This window comes from Stenella coeruleoalba (assembly GCF_951394435.1).
Source record: "Stenella coeruleoalba genome assembly, chromosome: 19".
Taxonomy (NCBI): Eukaryota; Metazoa; Chordata; class Mammalia; order Artiodactyla; family Delphinidae; genus Stenella; species Stenella coeruleoalba.
The window spans coordinates 56,146,678-56,165,754 of NC_137165.1; the positions used below are offsets into that span (position 1 = coordinate 56,146,678).

At 54.0% G+C, this 19,077-nt stretch overlaps 1 protein-coding gene across 11 annotated transcripts in view; it reads left to right on the forward strand.

Annotated features, from left to right (window-relative positions):
- SLC39A11 (solute carrier family 39 member 11) overlaps positions 1-19,077 on the forward strand; it is a 429,582-nt gene that overhangs the window by 399,159 nt on the left and 11,346 nt on the right. For 10 of the 11 annotated variants that reach the window (XM_079905469.1, XM_079905467.1, XM_079905475.1 and 7 more), the window contains 3 exons: positions 10,518-10,616; positions 13,327-13,485; positions 14,521-16,161. In XM_079905469.1, coding sequence (XP_079761595.1) covers positions 10,518-10,616; positions 13,327-13,485; positions 14,521-14,599 — 337 coding nt within the window. In that variant the 3' untranslated portion in view covers positions 14,600-16,161. Of the gene's footprint in view, positions 1-10,517; positions 10,617-13,326; positions 13,486-14,520; positions 16,162-19,077 lie in introns of those variants that run through there. The other variant, XM_079905476.1, reaches the window with a different exon arrangement.

Genomic DNA, 19,077 nt, shown 5'->3' on the forward strand with positions numbered 1-19,077 from the left:
GCAGGTAGGGCCGGGCAGCCCCTGCGGGGAGCACCCAGCCCCTGCCCACCTACACGCTCGTCAAACACCTCAGCAAGCTGGTCGAGTGGGAAGCCGGTGATGTCACCGCAGAGCCTGAACAATCAGGCCTTTCATGGCAGGATGATAACAATCAAAACAGTATGTAAGGGCCTGCCACGCAAGAACACACACGCTCATGGCTCATGGGAGGATCTGAAAGCCGAGGTGAAGCAGGTCTTGTCAGGAATACGCCAAGCTCCTTTCACACTCAGCTGGCCAGAGAACGTAGCCTGGAGAGCCAGGCTGCAGGTCGCAAGGACGCTCACTTGCCAATTTTCAGAGAAAACCAGGACTCTCTCTACCACCTCCCCAGGACGCCTCACCTCCAACCCCAGAACTAACCCCTACGCTGAGCATACGCTGTGCTTGGGGTTCCAGCAGGAATGTCCCACTGCACAACTCCAGGGGGTGCCACTCACCAAGAACACAGTGTGCTCCCCGAATTGTGCAACATTGAGTTTCTGAAGCTACTGCCTTTGGAACAAGGGAGCAGAGGCCTGGTGGTTCTCAGCTGTTGTTTTTACCTTGAATCCCAGGAGTCTGTCTTGCTTGAGCTAAGCTCCCTAGAAGACTCGACTCCACTGAGCTTAGAAATTCTCAAATAAGATGCACAAGATCAGATGTTTTTCTTGTTCAGGCTGAGCAGTTTCTGGTGTTCAGATATTTGCTGCAGAAGCAAATATCTCACCTAAACTCTCGCTTACTCTCGGTCAGTTGTTCTTCACCAGGGGACATTTTGCAGTGTCTGAAGATGTTTTTGGTTGTCCCCGCTAGCAGGATGCTACTGGCATCTAGTGAGTAGAGGCTAGACATCCTACAATGCACAAGGCGGGCCCTCACAACAAAGAATGAACTGGTCCAAAATGTCAACAGTGGCAATGTCAAGAAGCCTGCTGTAGATGGGATGTTCTGACCCCATTAACCCTGGAGGTCACTTGTTAACATCTGCCCCCCTGGCCTTCTCTCCTGTCTACCAGAGTGGGCCAGAGCCTCAGCTCACTGGGCCAGCAGGCATGAGGCAGCATCTGGTTCTCTGCTGGGGCTTCGAGCCCAGGTAACCGTCTGTGTCCACGATGCTTTGATGGGTCCGTGTGAGGCCCAGAGGACCCGAGGCTTATAGAATAGCGGTTAAGAGGACCCTCTGTCACTTCCCAGCTGGGTAGCCCTGGAGACAAGTCGCTGAACCTTGTGCATCACTTTTCCCCATCTGTAAAATGGGGGTAAAGATAGTAGGAAACACTTAGGAGGTGGTGGCGAGGGGTGAGGCGTGTTGCTACATGTAAAATGCTTCCAACCACGCCTGAAACTTAGTCACACTCCGTAAACGGCAGACATGATTATCACTCTTATTCCAGCCGGAGGACCTTAGTCTCCCTCTGACGGGCGCGGTAACAAAAGAGAAGAGAAGCTGGTTTCCGCCTCAGGTTGTTGCAGTGGGATCTGTGCTGCTCCCAGCACAGGCTTTGTGCTGTTGCCGACCCTCTCTGAAAGCTTTCCCTGAGCTCAAGGCCCGAGACATACATTCTTTTTTTTTTTTTTTTTTTTTTTCTGGCTGTGCGGCATCTTAGTTCCCCGACCAGGGATCGAACCCATGCCCCCTGCAGTGGAAGCGCAGGTTCTTAACTGCTGGGCCGCCAGGGAAGTCCCCTGGAGACATTCTTAAGTGAAAGACTTGAGTGGAGACGGCTAAGGCATGGATTTCAAGGGAACCCCCTTCAAGGGTCTCATTCAGCACAGGGGTCAGTCTCCAAAGATGGGTGTGGACTCCTGGGTTGCAACCTCGTACTTGGCCTTGCAGAGACCCCTGGGGTGGAGCTGGGGCATTTAACACTTGTCCTGAAAAGCCGGCAGACTCAGCTGTGCACAGGAAAGATTCTTAGAAGATGATGCCAAGGAGAGACGGGCTTTGACTCCAAAGCATTTTCTGCTCTTGTTTGTGCGTTGGCTTTAAATCGGGGAAGGGGAGACAAGGGCAGGCCTGGACCGCCCTGCCCTAGCATCTCACACTGCTGCTTCTGTCGTCGCTTCTTCCTGTAGCAGAAGCATCTCCCCATCTCTCTCTAGCTATTGAAAGGCTCCCCACCCTTCAAAGTCCATCTTGAGTGCCACCTTCTCCAGGAAGGATTCCCGGATCACCTTCCTCCCTGTAGGCTCTGTGCTTCTCCTATGGCCTTTGGCAAGCTCTGTGCTGTCCTGTAGTCATTTGTAAGCGGGTTTCTTCACCAGCTATTAGGTTGTAACCCCTTGAAGATGGGGGCCCTTCCCAACATCTTCGTGTGCCGCGTGAGCTCTCACACATGGCTGGGGCTCAGTGCTGGATTCTGGGGTCACTCCTGAGAAGAGGGTCCCCTCGGCCTCCAGCTGCTATTGCCAGCCTTGGTTCTGACCCGGAGGTCACAGAATCCGGAAGGGTGGGAAGCATGAGTTGGAGGAGAAATTCGCCTGAGGTCGGAAAGGCCACCAGGCTGCGGGGACCTAGGGGCCTGAGTGTCCGGCTCATTCAGGAGCCTCGGGCAGTTTTCACACAAGCTGCCATTTAAGGAGCGTCCACTCTGGGCTGTGAGCTCTGCCCGGCGGCGTTTCACAGAGACGATCCCCCATCCGCGTCCAGATCCATCCGCGTCCACTCTGGGCTGTGAGCTCTGCCCGGCGGCGTTTCACAGAGACCATCCCGCATCCACAGAAGAGCCCTGACAATGGGGCAGTTTATGCCCGATTTACAAAGTAAACGCAGACGGGCTGCGCCGGGTCTCAGCGGCGCACTTGGGGATGCAGGCAAGTGACACTGCCTGCAAAGACCGTGAACTTCTCTGTGCTTTTGTTTTCTACTAACAAAGAAGGTGTTGAACAAGGGAACTCGGAAGGCCCCGTAGCCTGGGTGACTTTTAACTCTGAGGTGGGGCAGGAGCTGGGAAGGCAGCCCCTGGAGGGAAAGGGGGTCAGGCCTCTTAGAAAAAGCAGAAGCACCTGCCCACTGGGACGGCCTTCCTTCCTGTCGCCCACCTCTTGGGAAGACGAGTATCTGAAGATGAGGGTGGGTAGCACCACCCCGCCCAAGCTGGCAGCCCGGAGGACCAGCATTGCACCTCAGAGGCCCTGGCCATCTGCCCCCACGGGCCGGGAGAGCAAGGAATACGAGAGGCAGTGGAGGGGCACCCTGGGGCTCTGGCTTGCGCCCTTGCATCCAGACTGGGGCGTGAGCACCCACCGCCCCGCCTGCGCCTCCTTGGCACCCCCCCATGGGCCCAGCCCACTCTGTCTGCAGAGAGGCAGTACCTGGGGGGGAGCCCCGTGCATTCCCTGCCCCCTCCAGGTCCCCCCAGCCCCGGGCTTTCCAGCTGCCTTCTAGCCCCAAGCAGGCTGACCAGTCCCCTTGTGTCCCTACCCCAGACGGAGAGCAGAGTGCCTGCTGCTTGTCACTGCAGGGAGGCCAACCTCTCCTGCCCCCGCCATGCCCGGCCAGCTCGGGGCTGGGCTGGAGACAGAGGGCCACACTCATTGTGGACCGACCTGACGCTCTTGGGGCTGGTGAGGGCTGGAGGGAGATGTATCTGAGGGGTCCAGGAGCGGTTGGAACGGGCGTTAGACCATCAGAAGCGTTGGATAGTGAAAAACGACAACAACAGCAAAACATCATCTGCTCAGCTTCCAAGATTGTGTGCACGTCCTCTGTGGCAAATTAAAATTCTCACCCAAGTTTGCCTCTGCCACCCAGCAGGCTTCTGGGTGCTTCCAAGGATGACCGACCTCATCCCAGTTGGCCCCGGACATCCCCCGTTTCAGCGCCGAACGTCCAGTGTCCCAGGAAACCGGGGCAGTTGGGCACCCCAGTTACCATCACAAAACTCAGACTGCAGTCAGGGAGTCCTGACTTCCACACATTTGCCTACGCTGTGGCCGGGGGAGCTCACCCCTCCCCCGGGTCAGAGGAGAGTGAGGTTTTGTCTTCTTCCTTCCTGCCATTCTCTCTTACATCTTGGCATGTTAAAAAAAAAAAAACTCCTAGGAAATGAACTTTAAAAACAGCTGGACTGGGTCTGCCCCTCCTAGAAAATTCAGGTTCTTAAGGGAGAGGAAAAGAGAAGTGTGAACAGTCCAGGCCAAATCCAGCTCCTCTGCAGAGGTAACCCTTCTGGACAGACCCTGGGCTCACCTACCCAGAGCCCCTGCACGTGCAGCCCAGCCCCCAGGAGCCATCACCCCCCCCCCCACTGCCCCATGACCCCTGCCCTTAACCCTCCCTCCTCCTTCCCCTCTTTCCCCTCTACTTGCTCTCCCCACCCACCCACCGCCCCGGCCCCGTTCTCCCATAGACAAGCCTTTCCTGGCCTTTCCCGGCCCTTCTCACAGGATTCCCTCCCTTGTTGCTCCCTTAAGTCCCGGGGAGCAGGTCACCGTGGAGCTTGACTTGTCATCAAAGGGCAGGGACCCTGTCAGGGACAGCCTGTGGTTTCTTTCTTAAAGAACCCTTCGTCCCTACTTCCCTCTCCCTGCCACTGACTTGCTGAGGTCTGGACTGGTCACGGTGTCTTTGCTCCCCTGCCCAAAAGAACAAAACCCAGGAGGCAGGGGCCTCGCGTCTTCCGAAGGGCCAGGGTTTGGGCTTTTCCTGTTGCTTTTTTTTTTAACAGTTTTATTGGAGTATAATTGCTTTACAATGGTGTGTTAGTTTCTGCTGTATAACACAGTGAATCAGCTGTATGTATACATATGTCCCCATATCCCCTCCCTCTTGCGTCTCCCTCCCTCCCACCCTCCCTATCCCACCCCTCCAGGCGGTCACAGAGCACCGAGCTGATCTCCCTGTGCTATGCGGCTGCTTCCCACTAGCTATCTACTGTACATTTGGTAGTGTGTATAGTGTATATACGTCCATGCCACTCTCTCACTTCGTCCCAGCTTCCCCTTCCCCCTCCCCGTGTCCTCGAGTCCATCCTCTACGTCTGCGTCTTTGTTCCTGTTGCTTCTGAATCCTGTTTGGAATCTTCCTAGCCCATCCTGGAAAAGAAGCCTCTCATTCGGGCTTTCCCTTCCCAAGTGTAAATGATGGACGGGGGAGCCCAGCAAGCCCCATGCCCTGGGGATGCCGGCAGGGGCAGGGTGTCCGTAGGCGTGGAGGCCACGGGGGGAGCACAGTGGGGCTGCAGGAGGGAGTGAGCGCGCCTGGAGCGTCCTGCACGCCCAGCGCCCGTGGAGGCTGCGCGCCCACCCCTGGCAGCCAGTCTAGGCCCCCCCGCTCCTGAGTCAGCTCTGAGCTCGGGCTTCTGAGGGACCAGCCCTGCCACCCTGAGCCCGGCCTCACTGCTGCTGCTTCGCGCCTGGACACTCGGGCTGTTACCCCCTATCACTTTTGTTGGTATGTCCTGTGTCCCCAGTCACCCTCCACTTTGATGCTCCTGCGGTTTCCCAGGATCCCCTCCAGCGCCCCGACCTAGTCTGCAGGCCACCTGACTCAGTCACAAGTGGCCGCTGGTGTCCTCGGCTCCCGGCAGGGGCCGGCCCTGGGATGCTCCTTTGGTGGGTGTCAGGTAGCAGGGCAGGGGCTCCTGAGTTGGAGGTGGGTGTGGCCACCGCCCTCATCCTCAATCCCTTTGATAACATCTTAGGCCAGTGGTCCTCAGCGCGGTCATCACGTTCCTAAAACCTGCAGACCCGCTGCCGGACACCACAGCTCATCAGAATACCCAGGGGGTTTCGTCCGAGTTCCTGAGCTGATGCAAGTGGAAGAGCAGAATAGAGGGTGTGGAGGGGACTGAACCCTTCCATGGGGTCACCCCCACAGACGCAGAGCACACGGAGGCCAAGGGAACGTGGTGCACCGGTGTGTGTGTGCAAAAGGGACATATACGAAGGCGGGAAGGGCAGAAAAGCTGCAGTCCAGCCCTTGCTGTGGGCTGGAGGAGCCCAGGTGCACTCAGGAGAGATTCCACGGTCGCCCAGCGAGGCGACGCCCTGCTGAGAAAGGCTGGCTGGCAGGATCCCGAGGGTGTGGTACCTGGCTGGGCTGGCAGCCCCGTGCCAGCGCGGGGGCAGGGCCCAGGGGACGTGGCTCACCAGGCGGAGAAGAATGGGGTTTCTGTGTTGCTTATCAGGATGGCGGCTCCCGGGCGGGATGCAAGGAGGTTCCAGAGCCCGCCCAGCGGATGGCTGCCATCAGTCCCAAGTCATGCCAAGGACTTTGAACGGGGGACCCCACCTCCAACTCACTGGCGACACGGGGCGGCAGCTCCCTCCCCGGTTAGGTCTGGGGTGAGTCGCGTGCCTGCCTGTGGACACAGGGGACAGGCGATGGCTTTGGACAGTGAGTCAGCTGCACAGTGCTGTCAGACGAGGGACGGAAGACCTGGACAGACACCTTGACCTTCCTCGTTGAAAGAAACCTTGGACCTTTGCAAAAGGTCAAGGAGCTGGTTGTATCCACTCAACCATTTGGGGGGGCAGTGAAGAGATAGTGAAAAGGTTTGGAGGAGAAAGACGCCGCTGTGAGGGTCGGTCCAAGAAGGTAGGGCAGGGACTAGTGAAACATTGGCAAGGATTCGCCCTTAAGGTTCACTCCATCACCAGAAATATATTTCAAAGGCTTCCCACTCCTGGAATAGGAGCTCAGGGTCAGCTTCGGCTATGAAAGTGACAGCAGAAGCCTCTAGAAGAGGCTGTATTCCTGCCCAGGGCTGGTGGGAGCATGCTTGTCAGGGTCCTGTAACTTGAGTAAGGCTGGACAAAGTGACCCAAAGCTCGGTTTGGATTCCTAGACCCGGGACCCAGCAGGTGAGAAGAGGCGAGACTCTTGACTCTGATCCCCAAACCAGCCCCCAGCCCCACCCACCGAGGCCGGCTCTCATCCTCCCCCACCCCTCCGACAACAGAGGTGTTTGTTCTCGGGCCTTCTGAGGCAAGAAAGGACACTCTTGACCCTTTTACCCTGCCCTTTAGACTGGCTGGGGAGTGATGGTTAGGGACTCAGAAAGGGAGGAAGCCTAGCTGGCCAGCAGGCCTCACCGCCTTGCACACCTGCCTATTTAAAAAGCAAAGGAGCAGAACAGGAGCTTTTGCCTAAAAATCACAAGCCAGATTTCTCTCTGGACCCTGTCTAACTTCTCCTACTCTCGTTGTCTCCTGTGAAATCGGGGCAGATCTGGGCTGCCGTGGAGAAGGTGCGGGCCAAGGTTCACTCCCAGCCCTCACCTGGCAGAGGTACTTCTGCCTTGGACAAAATCTCAAGGGTCACCCAGGGGCGACCCTCGAGGCTCGTCATCCACTGAGGACGTCCATACTCAGAAAGGCAGCAGGACAGTCAAGTCCAAGCTCATCAGAGTGCCTCGTAAGCCCTCCCAGCAGCTCATGTCCCTTCTGTGCCAAGGGGAGGATCCAGCTCTGGGCACTTCCTGGGTCTCAGCGGGGATGGACCCCGGAGGTGACCAGGGAAGGATGCCCGCCCAGGCCAATCATGAGTCCGGGGCTCCTGGGAGTTTCTGTGCCCCGTGAGCCGACTGGCCAGCAGTGCGCAGGAGCCCGGTATCAGAAAGCCCTTCACGTTCACAGCGGCTCTCCAGGGAGGTGCACTTGGCCTGTCCAACCTTACAAGGGGTGTAAATGTCTCACAGGAGTGTCAACAAGAACAAATGAACGAGTGCTGGTGGGGATGTAAGCACAGGTGGGCCAAAGTCAGATCTATCTGACGCAGGACTTTGCAAGGGCATGAGTCTTGACTCGGGGCGGCAGGTACTCAGCCTGTCTCAGAAAGGGGACCTGTGAGTTCTTGGAAAGACCTCCCAGCCGGAAAGGGTTCAGCCCCACCCTGGCCCAGCCCTGCTTCCTGAAGCTGAGTCAGTTCTCTTGTTGACCCTGACTGTCCTACAGTCCCATTCTCTGTCACCCCTCCTGTCATCAGCTCACACTGGAACCTTAGTGAAAACGCTCACCTCCACCTCACAATAGACTCTGATTAGGTTCTCAGGACACGCCAGCTCCTGGGTGCCAAGGGCATTAGAGGGCCCGTCCCAGGGCATCACCCTGGCAACCCTGGGATGCCAGGGGTTGTATTGTTCTTTGAATTTCACGGCAGGGGGAATGGAAGGTAGCACGCCAACATATCGTGGGCCCAGGAGTCGAACACAAGAAGACGAACTGCAAAGCCCAAACTTTACTGTGTGCCAGGCGGCGAGGACCTCGGGGCAGTACAGGGGGCTCGTGGCCCAGGGTTGTGGTTCCGTCTTGTCGGATCTTTCTGTACCCCTCAGGCATTAGGGCAGAAGTCTGCCAACTCTGCAGCCCGTGGGCCTAATCCAGCCCCCGACCTGCTTTTATAAATAAAGTTTTATTGGAACTCAGCCATGCACTTTTCTTTACATATTGGCTGCTCTCCCACTGCAGTGACAGAGTTGAATAGTTGCAACAGAGACCCGATGGCCCGCAAAGCCTAAAATATTTACTTACTGGCCCTGTTTGCTGTCCTCTGGCTCCTGGGATGAGGTCAGAGCATGTCTGAACCCCTTCCTCTCTAAGAAGTAGAAGGAGAGAGCTGCCTTAGGTAACGTAGGCAAGGATGCCAGTAACCTTGCGGGGGAAGGTCAGCGCCCACTGAGCGGCACCGCCAGGGGCCCTTTGTGGACGTGCCAGGTGGGGTGTCTTCCTGTCTGCCCACTTCATCTTATGAAGAGTTTGGCCTGGCTTTGGGGGGCCACGCTCAATGACCCTGTCAGCCCTAAGCCACCAGAACAGTTCCTTTATCAAAAGACTAATAATAATTTTTCAGATGCTCATCGTCACTTTGATGCGCTGGTGGGTAGATGTTCAGGGGAAGCATCATGAAGTTGTCCAGAAGGGACAGGATGAGAGTTGATTAAAGGAAGCCCGTGCAAGATAAATGTAAGTCCAAGATTCTGGAAGGGTCAGGATCTTCCTAAGAGTCTCCTTGACCTGGCAGCTCCCAGGTGAAGGCTCCCTCCTCCCGAGATGTCTGGAGCTATGAGTCCCGTATGAAGGATGCATGCGTGAGTCGGGGGAATAAAAGAAAACACAGGCTGAGTTTCAGGCCCTCAAACAAAAAGGAGGTGAAATATTAAACACTGGGGATTATCGTAGGTATTCTCTGCTGGAGGTAGAACAGGAGCCCGTGGCCTAATGGAAGTGTGTCCCTGTCCCAGGATCGTGGGGTAGGTGAGTGGGCAAGGAGGCCAGGGTGGGGCCGGCTGCTGGTCGACAGCACTCCCTGGCCGCTGTCCAGAGCTGATGGGCGGATTCCTGTTGGCAGCAAGGTAGACGGACGTGAGCACATTGACCGGAAAGCCAAGTGACAGTGGAGTTTCCCGTTTCTATCTAATCCATCCACAACTCCCTCAGGCCACATTCCAGCGTTGCTTGCCAAGTGGCAGCCACATGTCATGCCCTTGAGATCCTTAGTGACCAGGTGAGTCCTCGTGGACCTGTCCAGCCAAGGTAGAATCTCGTCTTGGGAGATACCCTAAAACTGCCTTCCTGTTGCCTTCAGACTGACCCTGTTTCCTTCCCATCTTCCCTTTCCTTCCTCTACCAATGGACATGCAGTTCAGTCATGGTAGTTTGCTGCGTGGGGAATGAGGGTTCTTAATTTATGTGCGCGCCTGGGGACCTCCCTGGGGGGTCATGTGTCGCTTTTGTCCCCGTCTCTTTCTGTTTCTCCTTCCCTTGTACTCCAATACCTGGTTTGTGTGCAAGGCAGGCTCTCGAGGCTTGGCTCCGACCAAGTGACCAATTCACAGAGCCCAGCCCCTAAGTGTCCTGCAGAGGCAGGAGGGCAGAGGGTCACCGTGAGCTCCCCAGGGGCCCCAGGAAGTCCAGTGCCAGTGCCAGACCAGCATGCAGACAGCCCGTGGGCAAGCCCAGCCCAGACCCAGACCTGCGTCCCCATCAGAGTCTGCATCCGTACTTCCTTGTCCCGTTTCTGAAGTTGCTTCTGGACAAAATGTGATCTCTCCATCTCTATGCCGTAACGGAATGGAACCCCCAAAGTGCTGAACACCTCATATGTGCTAGGGACTTCATAGGCATGAAATCAGGTCCCTGGGTGACAGCAGTCCTTCATGGTTGAAGTTAGTATCCCCACGTGACCCCCTGCACGTTACATACAAAGATCTGAGGTGTAGAAGTTGGATGATGTGTGCAGAGTCGTGCAGCTAAGTGGCAGAACTTGGGTTATCCTAACACGCAGGCTGTGCGCTCCCCGCTCTGCTGTAAGGCCCAGAAACACGGAGCATCTCCAGGGACCAAGGACAGCGTGAAGCGGGGAGGATCCGTGTCCCCTTCCTCCTCGTGTTCACCTGCACACGTGCCCCGAGCTTTCCCCTTCCCTCACCTGTCACAGGGATCCACTGGGGCCTCTGATACCATAGGAGGGCCTTGGGCAGAGGCCAGGGCCCCCGTCCGTGTGGGCGCTCCGTTCTGGACATCCGCCCTCACGTGCCTTCTTGGTCTTTCAGGAATTTAGCCATTGGAATTGGGATCCAGAATTTCCCGGAGGGCCTTGCTGTCAGCCTCCCGCTGCGAGGGGCTGGATTCTCCACCTGGAAAGCCTTCTGGTAAGTGCTCCAGACGCCCACTGTCAGAGGCCAGGGTCGGGTCCGATGTGGAGCTCAGAGCAGTCCTCCTGCGGGCAAGAGCAACCCCTTCTGGCCTGGAAGTGAATCTGAAGCTTCTGGAAACACCAACAACCTGGTTGAATGCTGCACCCCCAGAGCTGGGAGAAGCCTCCAGAAACTCATCTCTTGACCTTCAGCCCGTGTTTCCTATTTCCAGAACCCCTCCAGGGATAGACACGCCCCCTCTGGGTGGGGTTCTCTCTCTCTCTCTCTCTCTCTCTCTCTCCCTCTTTCTCTCTCTCTCTCTCTCTCTCTCTCTCTCTCTCTCTCTCTCTCTCTCGGGTGGGGAGAAGCAAGGCAGACCTTGTGTCCACTCTCCATGTCCCGTATGCCCTAAGGAGGCTCGCTCACCGCAGCCTGTCCTCAAGAGTCATCACATTAGCTCCCGCCGTGGCCCTGGTCACAGCGAAGACCAGGATTATGTGAACAGCGTCTGGGCAGGTGAAGCTGTGGTGCTCACGCCTCGCGTTTTCACAGCCCCAAAGGGCTTTCAAGTCCGTTCCCTAATTTTACCTTTTCAGTGACCTGTAAGGTAAGGCCCCAGGTCTCAGAGGAGGGGATCATGGCCCCGAGTGTCAGCCAGCCGGCTCATCAGGCGGTGACGCCAAGGCTGCTGCAGGCTCTTCTGCCCCTCGACTCAGGACTCTGAGCCTCAGAGCACCTCTTTATTGGAGGGGCCACTGCTCTAGGATGTACGCCGAGAGCACTCAAGAGCTGCTCATAACAACAGTTAAAAAACGCCTTCCAGGGCTTCCCTGGTGGCACAGTGGTTGAGAGTCCGCCTGCCGATGCAGGGGACGCGGGTCCGTGCCCCGGTCCGGGAAGATCTCACATGCCGCGGAGCGGCTGGGCCCGTGAGCCATGGCCGCTGAGCCTGCGGGTCCGGAGCCTGTGCTCCGCAACGGAAGAGGCCACAACAGTGAGAGGCCCGCGTACCGCAAAAAAAAAAAAAAAAAAAAAGCCTTCCATTTTATAGGGCCTTGTGACTTACAAGTTCTTGCATATACTTAAATCATTTTAGTTCCATCCTGTGTCATCTCTTTCTCCGTTGCTGGAGACTACGGAATAGAGGTTTCGGGGGAAGGGCAGAGAAACATGGCCCTAGAAATTTTTTTCAAATGTGAGTTCTGTGAGCCCGGAAGCCGTGACTGCCATCTCATACAGGAGAGACTCCAGGGGCAAGGAGGGGAGGGGAGGGGGGTATCTGTGGTCAGTGTCCAGACCCTGAGATTAAAGTGTTTGTTTAACTGGACACACTCACGAGCTGCAGAGTCTGCAGGCCCGTGCATGTGAGCACGGAGCCGGGAAGCAGTGTCCCCTTGGAGGGTGCTGCAGAGCAAACAGTGTCTCCCCCGTGCCCACCATCTGCTCCTGGCCAGGAAGAAGCGGGGCGAGGTGGGAGTTCACAGTCCTATCCTGTCATCTGCGGAGGAATGGAGGGGAAGTTGTCTCTCACCCCCATTTTACAGATGAGGGGACTGAGGCTCGGAGCCAATAATATCTTGCCAAGTGCCCACGGCAAGGAACAGTGGGAAAGATGTCCCAGCGCATTGTCTATCGGTGTCCAGCCTGTCCAGGAGTCTCTTGGCGGTAGGGCTTAGCCGTGGGGTTCAGGTACTGGCTTACCTCCTGGCACTGAATTATCAGGGCTCATGTGGGCTGCTGTTTTAATCAGGGCTCATGTGATTTCATCCTATAGAAACCCACTCTCACTAGCTCAAATAAAGGGAGTTTTTGAAAGGAGAAATCTCACCTTAATCCAAGATGGAGGGTAGTGGGGCCAGGCCCTCACTATATACATGGCCAGGTAGGTCCACCTTGTCGGCAGAGGTAGGTGGGTACAGCTCCTTCAGAAGGGGTGCCGTTGTGGCCGGAACCCCCAAAGATACCAGGCACAGCGGTCCTTGGGAAGTGTCCGTACCACTCCAGTCAAGTGTCCTATCCTTCAGAAGACAATGTAGCCATCAACCGGTGAGTGGGTATATAACATGTGGTGTGTCCACACAGCGGGATATTATGCAGTCATCAAAGGAGTGAAGTACTGATAGTTCTTACAACGTGGACGCACCTAGAAAACAGGATGCTAAGTGAAATAAGCCAGTAAAAAGGATCCCCTATTGTATGACTCCGTTTATAGGAAATGTCCACAGTAGGCAAGTCCCTGGAGACAAAAAGCAGATTAGCGGTTGCCAGGGGCTGGTGGGAGGGAGGAATGGGGAGTGGCTGCTAGTGGCTGTGGGGCTTCTTCCTCGGGATAATGAAAATGTTCTGGAATTAGATGGTGGTGAAACGGTTGCACAACCTTGTGAATATACTAGAAACCACGGAACTGCACACATTAAATGGGTGTGCCATTTGGTATGTGAATTATATCTCAGTAATGTCATTATTTTAAAAGGACAATGTGGAAAACTTAAGACTCTAAAATGAACCTGGGAGGGGTGTCTCCTGGAACTCTGTAATAGGGAGTTGGGAAAGGAGACAGAGGTGGTGTAAAAACAAACAAAACCCAGCGAAGTGCTTTGGCACTGCCGTGCCGATGTGATGTGGAAGACAATGCATGGTTTTCTAGAGCTGAGTCAGCGGTCTGAGCATGCCTGTGTCTGCTTGACCCTCCCCGCGGCGGGACGTGTCTCTGTTCTCTCCTTAGGTACGGGCAGCTCAGCGGCATGGTGGAGCCCCTGGCCGGGGTCTTTGGTGCCTTTGCCGTGGTGCTGGCGGAGCCCATCCTGCCCTATGCTCTGGCCTTTGCTGCCGGCGCCATGGTCTATGTGATCATGGATGACATCATCCCCGAAGCCCACATCAGGTGGGAGAGCTTCCCCTCCCCCATCTGTCCTTGTCTCTGTCCCAGCCCGGCTGGCCCCCACCTCTAGATCTGCCCTGTCTTTACTTGCTACTCTGTTCTTTACTCCCACCCCTTCCAGCCCCTTCCCAAGATCATCCTCACCCGCCCTCCCACCAACTGTGTTCTTTGAAACTAAAAGAGGAATAACGGGCAGTTGGGTGGAGAGTCAGACCAGGTCATATTAGGCAGTGGCATACATGCCCTGCCCTCTACCCCCAATGAAACAGACTATTATTTTCTTATATTCTCTCTCTCTCTCTAGATTTTTCTGGGGCTGGAATGAGGGAGAAGTGAACTCTTAAACGTTGACCACAGCTATTCATTCAGGTTCTCATTGTCTAGCTGCAGGCCAAGTGTTGGGGATGGAGGGTTCCTCTCTGTTTCATTTTGGTTTTTATAGAAGAATGATTTTGAGGCTAGTATTCAAGGTCAGATTACATAATATCTTCAGGAAATCGTTGCTGCTTTTTATTATTCAAGCATGGATTGCAGAGCCATGATAGGTGACCTTGAGTAAGTTACTTACTTCTCTATGCCTCAGTTTCCCCACAGTAAAATGAGGATAATAATAGTACTGATTTCATGTGTTTATCCTTTGGTATTACATGAGATAGTCAGTTTGCCTGGCATATATATAGTAAGCCCCAATAAATGATACTTATTATTTATTGAAGTATAGTTAATTTACAATGTTGTGTTAGTTTCACGGGTACAGGAAAGTGATTCAGTTACACATAGATAGATAGATATTCTTTTTCAGATTCCTTTCCATTATAGGTTATTACAAGATACCGAATATAGTTCGCTGTGCTATATAGTAGGTCCTTGTTTATTTTATAAATAGTAGTGTATCTGTTAATCCCAAGTCAATATTATTATTATTAATGGTAGTAGCGTCTTTCTCTTGGAATTGGACGTTGTGGAGGATGCTTTCAGCCTGGACGCTGTCCCGCAGTGCATCAAAGTCTTCCTTTTCTTCCTTTCCTTCCCTCCTAGTGGTAACGGGAAACTGGCGTCCTGGGCCTCCATCCTGGGTTTTGTGGTGATGATGTCGTTGGATGTTGGTCTGGGCTAGTTGCTGAAGTGCCTCGGACCCCAGGAAAGGCAGCACGAGGAAACGGCCGGGATTGGCTTCTTCAGGACCACAGCCTCTTTCTTCACATCAAAACGTTTTTCCTTTCTCTCCTTTTTGTCTCATTACGCTGATTGACTCTGATCATGACAATTTTTAGTTTTCTTTTAAGGGAGATGGTGGTTTTATTTGGAATTTCCGGTAGTCACAGAACTACAGATATTTGCTTGGCCACTACATGGACTCTTTCTTCGGTGGGAAAACCAAGGACCTACAGATCAGGGAAGTCTCTGCTTTTGCACCTTTGGTCTCCCTCACTGGACTCAGTGGCAACTCCTCAAGGTCACCTACAGAAGCAAGCTACCAAGAGAGAAGTCTCCCAAGCATCTTTGCCTAGTGACTCAGAGCAGAGTGGCCAGGACAGCTCTTGTCTGTCCTTCCCGATCTTTTACCGTTGATCCTCTGTCCATCAAGACTCAAACAGGAGCATCGTGGACAAAGCAACCTACTTCCCAAGGCCCAAGGAGGAACATACCTTCTTCTGCCTCCCCCGAGGGGGAGGCTGCATGGGGTGAGACACAGACAAAGGGAAGAAAAGCAGCTAGTCTTTCTCTTTTTTTAAGGCAAAGATTGACACTATTGAAATTAAGGGAATTAGGACAACTGTGAACACACAGTGAGCCCTTTGAAAAGAGGACAGGGTGGAGCTTTGATCAGAGACCTCTGCTCTCTCTGGATTCCAAGAGCAAACCGGTTTGCCTTGGTTTCCAAGTCCCCTAGACATGTGTTTTGATAAGCTTATAGGCTTCATTTTTCTAAGAGACTTGGGGACACCAGCAAACTGCTAGAACTCAACCCCTTCATTTACTTATGGAGGGAGCCACTTAAGCTCATTTAAGTGAGCGAAAGACATTTGGAATCTGCACTGGGTCCTTCTCTGTTGACTATTCGGTAACTTATAACCTGACCCAGAGCTCTTAAGCTGCTGTGTTGGATTTTGGCCAGAGAGCTCAGGATAAGAAAGGAAAAGGGGTAGGAAAAGAAGAGGTATTTTTACCATTTCCCTTTTAAAGTAAATTTGAGACAAGTCATCATTCTAAAATGACCCTAAAGAATGACTTGAACGAGACTACTCCCTTATCCACACAGCTTCTCCATCAGGGGTGACATAACTTGTCTGCTTCCAGCATAGCTAAGGCCTGCCGTCCTCACTGGTCGTAGGAGCCTTCGGGACCTTGAGTGGGCGCTGCTGACAAGGCAGGCAGCCCAGGAGGCAGGTATTCAGACGCCGTGTGATCAATGCCTGCCCTGCGTTTACATGTCCCAGTGCTGCCAAGGGTGAATACTCTGTTCTGGGAACGCCCTATAACCCTGCGCTAGATCTATGTTCGTTCCTCCGGAGCACTGGTGGTCACAATTGAAGACACATTCAGAGGTTTGATTGGTGGAGAATCGTTGGTTTGGTGGTTGGCATATGGGTATTTCTATGTCTTTGTATGTCGTTCTACATAATGCAGACTTCTTTCTGATGGACAAGACCTCATAACTGTGATTAATTCCAATAAAGGGGATATTGTTGTGGATGACTGTGCTACGTCCAGTCCTTTTCAAAAAGCTGCTTCTTTCCAGGGTTGATCATATAAGAGCTAACTAAAGTTAGTCCTAGTATCTACCCTACCCAACACCAGGAGAAGCAAAGGAAGGAGTTCACACGAGAAGGGCTAGCTAGATTTATGGTTGCAGACAACAGCATCCAACTCCAGCTTACTTAGGCAAAGAATTTAATGGAAGGTTATCAGGGAGCTCACAGGATCTATAGAGAATCGGGCTTGAAAATGGGTTGGATCCAAGAAAACTAGAGGTCTGGGACTATGGCCCAATCGCATCTCAAAAACAGCTTGATTTGGAACGCCATGGTCCCTCGAAACTGGACCATTACTCAAACTGCTACCATCACCACCATGGGAAGGAGCTCTAAAGTGACCCTGATTCTCTGTGTCCTGGCTTCACGTTCAGCGTTCTGAGCAGGGCAGGACCATCTAGCTGGCAGAGTTTAGATCCTGTGCCCAGGAACTAACCGGTCTTGTCCTCTTATTAAGACTCACATAATAATGGATTTTCCAGTTTGGGGAATGAGTTCAGATGGTGGAGAGCCAAAAGAAGAAAAAAATAAGTTTATGACAGCCTCACTCTTTTGCTGTTCGACATCTACATATACTTAGATTCTTCGATTTTGTCTTAAAAACAAAAACAAACAAACAAAACTTCCTGCTTAGATAACGGAGCTGTCCCGAAACTTCAAAATTCCCCTTTCCCCCAGTGGCTAGCCGCCCAGTGGTGGAACACTCCCTTCTTGGATTCAAACAGTCGTAACCAGGTGGAGCCCAACGTTGAAGAGAGTGTGTCATTTGGTAAAATGCAGGTGGCACCATCTCCACTCTCCCTTCTTCCAGACCTGCCTAGTCTGGCTACGGGAGAAATAACACCACATACTGAATACTCATTCTGAACAAACACCCATCTTAGCCAACAGTATCTCAGCCTCATTAGATATTGTCTCCTAGCTAGTCGTAAAACCAAATCTTTAAAAATTCGTGTCACAGTTCAAAACAGATGATTGCTTCTGGATGGTGGGATCAAATTCAAAGGATATCTGTCTGTTGCCTCCCCTGTTTGTAAAGTGAATCCCTTGGTCAGAACTAATGTTATAGGATGCCACGATGATAGGACGGACGGGAAGGCTATTCTAAATCCAGACATATGAGCCTGCCTCTTCCATAACGGAAGAGGTCCAAAGTAATCAGTCTGCAACCAAGCAGTGTGTGGGACCATTGGAGTGTCATCAGTATCCGGGGTCAGGGGTCAATCACCGATCCTATGTGCACCCATTGGCCAGGTCTGACGGATGATGGACAGCCAAGTGGTTGAATCCATGCATTGTTCCATCTTTGGCAACATGGCCACTTTTATTCTTGAATCAGTTGAGAAAGCAGCAATGTCCCCGGGGAAAGAAACTGTCACTCGTAGATAGTCTCGGCCACTTAATTAGTAAGAGGCTCCTCCGCAGTGGAGACTATGGGTGACCTTTCACTCAAGGGACAATTATTTCCACACTTGCCCCTTCCTGAGGGGCGCAGCCATCTCTGCCTCCCCAAACGTCTGTGTCACCAGACCTCTAATCTTGCTTCTTTCCAGTGCTTGACCATTTGGCCAGACCATTTGTCGCAGTTTATAAACTGGTGTAGCTTCTTGCATCAAATCCATCTTTCCTTCCAGGCAAAGCGGACGTAGAAATGTGTGCTTAGAATTCCAGAAGACTGGGAGGTCTTCTCTTCACCCTCTACCCTCTGTGGAACTCTAACACCACAGCAGTCCATTTCTAGATGGGGCCGCCATATCAGCAGAGCCATTGGTAAACTAGGCTCAGCAGTTTTTCCTCTCTCAGTCACTTGGAAACTGTCTTTTTGTAAAGCTGCTAGCACCACTTACCAGGACTGCCTCTCGTCTCTCAGATCCCTGACTGTCTGATGGCAGAAACATCTCATTCCCTCAAGGCTTTGCCTTTGATGGACACCTTGACTCATCCCAGGGGACTGGTATGGGACGTGGGGAAGGGGGGGAAGGTATGGGCGTCTGGATCTTCTCTGGGGACATTCTCATCCTGCCGTGCTGACGGTGGGACCGGAAGGCCGTTGGTTAGGCTGCGCCAGGCAGGGTGCTTCCCGCCCTCGTCATCTCCTTGAGTCCTCCTTGACTTCTATATTATAACCGCACTTGAACAGCGAGGCCGGGGAGGTCCCGGAATCTTACTCGCCAGGGTGGTGCTGGGCAGCGGCAGAGTCGTTTCTGCTTTGCGCGGAAGACGCCCCAATTGACTTCCCGACCCCCCTCCTTAGGGCTTTCTTGATGCAACGTCCTGCACACCTCCACCTTCCATAAAAGTTGGTTGAATCCGTGGAAGGTGGCTAAGTGGGAGCCCAGGGGCTGTTCGCCTTTTTTTTCCTTTTAAATTGGGGTATGATTACACATACGAAAGACACCGATCTTCTGTGTTTACAGCACTCAGGGTCGGCCCTGCGGCAGGGTCTTCCAGAGGCGCGGGTTCCCCAGCTCTCGGGTCATCTCCGTCTGCCTACTGTCCTGGGCCCGACTGGCCTGCCCGCAGGTGCGCTCCCAGCCCGGCCGCGCGTTCCCGGGGCGCAGCGCAGAGGATCTCCCGCTGGTGCCCGGGCGCGGCGCTGTTCACCTGCTTGGGGCGGGGGCGGGCCCACGGGGCGGGGCGGGCCCGCGGGTGGGCGGGGCTTCGCGCGCACGCTGCCCGCTGCGTTCCCGGCGCCCTGGGACCCGCCTCCTTCCGTCGTCCGCCCGCGGAGGGTCGCAACCATTTTCCCGTGTGACGCCGCTGGGCTACCGCGGGGCCAGTCCACTCCACCAAAGGGACCCCTGGTTTCCCGGGGCTCCTGCCGACTGCGGCTGGTCAC